Source organism: Balaenoptera musculus, chromosome 15 (genome assembly GCF_009873245.2).
Source record: "Balaenoptera musculus isolate JJ_BM4_2016_0621 chromosome 15, mBalMus1.pri.v3, whole genome shotgun sequence".
Taxonomy (NCBI): Eukaryota; Metazoa; Chordata; class Mammalia; order Artiodactyla; family Balaenopteridae; genus Balaenoptera; species Balaenoptera musculus.
Window position 1 is genome coordinate 43,521,627 of NC_045799.1, and position 6,584 is coordinate 43,528,210.

General features: G+C 48.0%; 1 protein-coding gene across 1 annotated transcript; it reads left to right on the forward strand.

The window, feature by feature from the left end:
• The first annotated feature begins 5,150 nt into the window (after positions 1-5,150).
• LOC118881204 (U7 snRNA-associated Sm-like protein LSm10) lies at positions 5,151-6,179 on the forward strand. Its single transcript, XM_036825841.1, has one exon. It carries the CDS (start codon positions 5,463-5,465, stop codon positions 5,832-5,834), a length of 372 nt encoding a protein of 123 aa, XP_036681736.1. The 5' UTR covers positions 5,151-5,462; the 3' UTR covers positions 5,835-6,179.
• The last annotated feature ends 405 nt before the right edge of the window (positions 6,180-6,584 follow it).

The window sequence follows — 6,584 nt, forward strand, 5'->3', positions numbered from 1 at the left end:
TTTAATTTTACTTTCTATACAGCAGGTTCTTATTAGTTATCTATTTTATACAAATTAGTGTATATATGTCAAACCCAATCTCCCAGTTCATTCCACCACCACCCCCTGCCCCCGCTTTTCCCCCTTGGTGTCCATACGTTTGTTCTCTACATCTATGTATCTATTTCTGCCCTGCAAACCGGTTCATCTGTACCATTTTTCTAGATTCCACATATATGCGTTAATATACAATATTTGTTTTTCTCTTTCTGACTTACTTCACTCTGTATGACAGTCTCTAGGTCCATCCACGTCTCTACAAATGACCCAATTTCATTCCTTTTTATGGCTGAGTAATACTCCATTGTATATATGTACCACATCTTCTTTATCCATTCATCTGTCAATGGGCATTTAGGTTGCTTCCATGACCTGGCTATTGTAAATAGTGCTGCAATGAACATTGGGGTGAGTGTGTCTTTTTGAATTATGGTTTTCTCTGGGTATATGCCCAGTAGTGGGATTGCTGGGTCATATGTTAATACTATTTTTAGTTTTTTAAGGAACCACCATACTGTTCTCCATAGTGGCTGTATCAATTTACATTCCCACCAACAGTGCAAGAGGGTTCCCTTTTCTCCACACCCTCTCCAGCATTTGTTGTTTGTAGATTTTCTGATGATGCCCATTCTAACTGGTGTGAGGTGATACCTCATTGTAGTTTTGATTAGCATTTCTCTAATAATGAGTGATGTTGAGCAGCTTTTCATGTGCCTCTTGGCCATCTGTATGTCTTCTTTGGAGAGATGTCTATTTAGGTCTTCTGCCCATTTTTGGATTGGGTTGTTTGTTTTTTTAAGGAAGTGTCCATCATTGAGTCATGAACAGAAAGAGTTGACTTGTGTCAGCTACAAACCTGCTTCACTCATAAGTCTCTGTGTGTTAGTATCCACACTCACCTCAGGCTAGAGACCCCCAAGGCTTCAAGGCTTTGTCTGAGCAGAACCATCCTGCTTCTTTGCTCTTCCCTCTGATTCTTTGACCTCTGTCTTCCCCTCAGCCCTTGCTGACCCTTGAAAGCCTCCTAGTTGCATGCGCCCTTGCTCCCCGTCGCTACCCCGACAGTGTGTAGGGCGTCCCCTCGGCCACACCTGGCTCAGCTCCAGATCACTCAGCCAGGTGTCCTCTGCTTCACAACAATATTTCCAGATTCACACCGTCTTAGTTTGGGTCCCCCAGAAGAAGAGCTTGAGGCAGGAAGGAACTGGGGTGTTTATCTATCAGCTCCTATCAGCCATTGTTCAAGTGTTAATTCCCCTGCATGTCTGGCCTCCTGTACGCGCAAACCCTGGAAAGAGCCCTCAGGCATGGAGATCAGATACTGGCAGCTGGAGCCGACCATAGTCGGTGCTGGAAAGATAGGGTCTGAGGGCTATGGGCCAGGGCATTGGCAACCTCATTCATAGAATCTTAGGGTTTTAGAGCAGAAAGGGAGTTCAGAGAGAATCTAGCCCACTTCTCCTCGCTGTGTGGAGTCAGGGATGAGCATTGTGTCCTCGGGTATGAAGAGAAAACTCAAACGGGAAAATTTCCTGAATTTCCTCAATTTCTCTGAGCTCCACTCTTATCATGTATAATGCAGGAATGAACAACAATATCTACCCCACAGGTGGCACAGAATAAATGACAAATGTTAGATGTTATTTTGGGAGAAATAGGCTTTGCGTACAAGGTAGCTATTGCCACAATAGTGCTATGTAACAAACCATCAAGGTTGTTTTTTTAAGGTTGTTCTCTATACCTCACAGAGTTCAAGAGAGTCCTGGGCCACTTTTATTTATTGAGGTTCCAGGAATATTAAAATGCAAATTGCAAAAGTAAGTTGACTCTAGTGGGAAAAATCAATAGTTGTTGCCCATGGGGTGGGGACGGGGGTGAGTTGGGCGTGGGGCTGAGTTGACTGGGAGGAGCCAGAGAACTTATTAAGGTGATGGAATATTTTGTGTCTTGATGGGGGTTTGGCCATGGGTGCACACTTTTGTCCAAACTCTGGAATGGGGCACTTTGGAGTCAAGAGTGACATTATATATGTTTTACCTAAAAACACCCACAAACACATGTTGACCTCTGGTTAATGACGCACGTGCTGAAGCGTCTAGTGGAAGGACATGGATGTCAGCAGCTTAGATGTCAATTTAGATGGATTGATCGCTGGACAGAGGGTAGATTTGTGATGAGGCAGATGTAGCTGTTTTAATAACCGGGGAATGTACGTGGTGGCTAAATGGGGGTTCACTTTGAACTTTTCTGTATATTTGAAACTTTTTGTAATAAAATGTTGGGGAAAAATGGGTTACCAAAGAGTTATAGTATGTTTCAGTTGTTTGTATTTAACAAGTAGGTGCCTTTTATATACCAAAATAAAGTACAGTGGAGTTGTGCCCTTCACAAGGTAACTGTTGAATTCATGGAAAATATGAATTTATAGTGTAAAGGTGTGGTCTCATAATGGGACACAAGTTAAAATTAGTATGGGGGCTTCCCTGGTGGTGCAGTGGTTAAGAATCTGCCTGCCAATGCAGGGCACACGGGTTCGAGCCCTGGTCCGGGAAGATCCTACATGCCGTGGAGCAACTAAGCCCATGCGCCACCACTACTGAGCCTGCGTCCTATAGTCCGCGAGCCACAACTACTGAAGCCGGCGCCCCTAGAGCCCGTGCTCCACAACAAGAGAAGCCACCGCCATGAGAAGCCCGTGCACCGCAACGAAGAGTAGCCCCCACTCGCTGCAACTAGAGAAAGCAAAGACCCAATGCAGCCAAAAAGAAATAAAAATAAAATAAATTTATAAAAAAATAATAATAATAATAAAATAAAATAAAATTAGTATGAAGGACTTTTTAACTCTTAACGTCTGACAGTGTGTCAGAATTACACTGTTTTGTGAAAAACTGAGACTTGTATACAAACTCTGTTGGTCTGTCCAAAGTCTGAATTTGCTGGGGCCTCAGATTACATGGCCTTTGTCTCTCCTACCCCAGAACAACCCAGTTGGTACCCATGGGATCCCTGACTTGCCCCCCCCCACCCCGCCCCCCGCAGGCCTCTGGTTCTCTACTGTGCCCGTGAATAACAAAGCTTTAACATTTACTAAGCAGGAGGTGACAGGTCCTTCCCATCTCTTTCTATTCATGGCTTCAATTAATAATTAGTCCCCCTGCAGAATGAGGCAATCTGTTTTGTGGAGGGAAAGAACCATGAGCCAAGCCAATTAGCATCTTGGTTCTGGCTGCCTTGGGAATTTAATTTAGTCTCACGGCCCATTTAAGTTCTGCAAATATTGTTGCCTCCGCAAGATCGAAGTCATGATAGTTAAATGAGCAAAGGCCCTGGGGACCCATATGCTGAAGATGCCCCGCAAGGCGGGCTGGCCTGGGCACAGGGCCGGCGGCTTTTGTCCAGCCCACATGCCCGCGCCATTCTTCTCCCAGGACTCAGCAGCTGGCCCCGGGCAGTGCCGACCTTAACCACCCGCGGAGGGAGTGGCGGCTGCCCCCAAAGAGTTGCACACTTGAGTGGGTCTTTTGTCTGCTCAGAAGACATTCCAACTGCCCGTTAGCAGTTTGCCTGTGCACAAAAGGGGGTGACCGCCGGACAGGGCAGCCTGTCTGTGCAGCGTATTGTTGAGGGGCGGCGAGTCTGCAAACAGGCCGTCCGAGTTGTCCCCTGCATGGAGGGTATGCGGGGAACAGCCAGGAAGGACAGGCCAGGGGAGGGCTCAAGGAGCAGGATTAGTCAGACAATTTAATTAGGGACTGTGGGGAATCATGGAATCAGGATGTTGAGGCTCCAGGGGGAACTTGAGGAACAATCTAGATCTTTTCTCTCTCAGGAACCACCCAAGCCCAGCAGCATGGAATCCTCTTTTAAAAGAAATGCCAGGGCCTCCTGCATTTCACAACTGTTGCTGGAAGAAAATTCTTTGCATCATGCAGATTTAAAATCTACTCTCCTTTCTTTTTTTTTTTTAAATTTCTGAATGAATTTTAGAATTACTTTAATATATACACTAATAATATATACACTAATAAAAACAACAACAACAACAAAACCTGTTGGGTTTTTGGTTTTTGCATATAACCTATAATCAATATGGGAAGAACGGACATCTTACGATATTGAGACTTCTGTGAACAAGGCATATCTTTTCATTAATTTAGATATCTAACATCTTTCAATGACACTGTATTATTTTCTGTATAAAAGCTCTTATATGTGTCTTGTTATATTTATTCCTAGCTACTTCTTATTTTTGATAACATAAATAATAGCTTTAAATTTTTTTGCTTGCTTTTGAATAGATATTTTACTAATAATTTTGTGTCTGGCTTCCTTGCCAAACTCTTACTTAGTTCTGTACATTGTCCCTCTTCTTATATTTGTTTTTCTTCATCTTCTTTTTGATTCATTGGGTATGTTTTTAAAATGTTACTTCTCCCCCTTTACTAATTTAAAGGTTACACACACTGTTTCCATTCTTTTAAAGGTCATCACAGCATATTTAACTCATCAAAGCCCAAAGTTAATCATCACCTTTCCCTCTTCCCTAATGATTGGGGAACTTGGGACACTACTTCATTCACCACTACCACCTCTCACCTCCAGATTTATACACTATATTTAAATTTTTTAACCTATACTACATTATAGTCTTACACAACTTGTGTTTATTTAGATTTGTCCTTTTCTTGTTTTCTTTTGGCCAAGCTGCGGGGCTTGCAGAATCTTACTTCCCCAAACAGGGATTGGACCCAGGCCCACGGCAGTAAAGCACGGAGTCCTAACCACTGGACTGCCAGGGAATTCCCCTGTCCTTATTATTTTTTTTTTTTTTACCATTTTCTGTGCTCTTCATTTTTTTTTCTTGCATCTCTCTGCTCTCCTTCCTCAAGCGACACCAGCAACAGCTGGCTTTCTGCCTCCGAGGCATCAGAGATGTGAAAACGGTCGTAGATGAGCCCGGGGCCCTGACTGCAGGGCTGCCCAGACGGCTGTGCTGTCAGCCTGTGCCCAGCTCCCGTTACCCACAACGGCCTGGGAACTTGATGTTATCACCCACATTTCAGAGAGGAGGGAACTGAGGCTTTGAAAAGATGAAGGCCCAGGCGGGGTCGTGGGCCCTGCGCGCTGCCGCGCTCTCGATGGTCCGGGAGGGCAGAGCGGCCCCTCGGTTGCCATGGCTTCTCACTTCGGCCGCGGGAGAGGAGCAGGCCGGCTAGGCGCTCGCTAGTTTCGGCGGCGACGCGCAGCGGGACAGCGGAAGGAACGCGCGCGGTGTGTCCGGGAGCCAGGGGCGGAACGCTGGGGAGCCAGGAGCCGCGGAGGCGGAGGGAGCGGGGCCAGCGTTTTCCTCCCGATTGCTGAGCGTAGCTCCTCACCCAAGCCCACTCCCACGCTCTAGCGAGCAGCCGCAGTGTGGAAGAATGGCAGTGAGCCACTCAGTGAAGGAGCGGACCATCTCCGAGAACAGCCTGATCATCCTGCTGCAGGGCCTCCAGGGCCAGGTCACCACCGTGGACCTGCGGGATGAGAGCATGGCCCGCGGATGCATAGACAACGTTGATGCTTTCATGAACATCCGCCTGGCCCAGGTCACCTACACGGACCGTTGGGGGCATCAGGTCGAGCTGGATGACCTCTTTGTGACAGGCCGGAATGTCCGTTACGTCCACATCCCCGATGATGTGAACATCACCGCGACCATCGAGCAGCAGCTGCAGGTCATCCATCGGGTGCGCAACTTTGGCGGCAAGGGGAAAGGCCGGCGGGAATTTCCCTCCAAAAACTATAAGTGAGCCTGTCCCCTCAGCCAGCCCTGGTCCCCACTCAGGTTCCTCCAGAGTTCTACTGAGCCAAAGCCTGCTCTCCCTCCCCGCCCAGAACCTGGGAAGGGAGCAGGGCCAGCCCAGAAGCTGGTGTCTGACAGACATCACCTGTCACAGCTGCCTTTCACAGGGTCCCACCTCCCAGACTCACCCTGGGACCCAGAATTCTAGTTATCTGTCTGTGGCCTTGGGGTAGATGACAGTCCCCCCTTTGGATCATTATTTATCTGAATCTCTGATTTACTGGTTTAGGGAATGTGTCAAATAGTTTTCAACCCTCTCCCAGTGAGGATTATTAAATGTGCTTGGCCTGAGCATCCCAAAAAAAAAAAAAAAAAAAGATGAAGGCCCAGCCCAGCGACAGCAGGGCTCAAGCCCAGAGGGGCCCATCCCAGGCAGCACAGGCAGGTCTCAGAGCCGTTGGGCAGCATAACGGTTGCTGTGAGGGAGCCAGTGGGAGGGGAAGAGTTCTCTGCCTGGCGGTGCCGGGACGAGAAACCACAGGAGGACTGTGAGAGCCCCTGGGTCGGGCCTCAGGAGGGTCTTGTCAAAAAGAGTGAGATGAACTAGGGAAGTGGGGCTGGGAGGAAACGGGGTGGTCAGAGCCTGGAGACGGGGTGGGCGGGCACGAGGCCCAGGAGGGCAGGCCCTGGGGGCTCCGCGAGGCGGCGGTGAAGATGGGCAGAGGTGCCGGGGGGACGAGCTCCCGGGAGGGCCTGG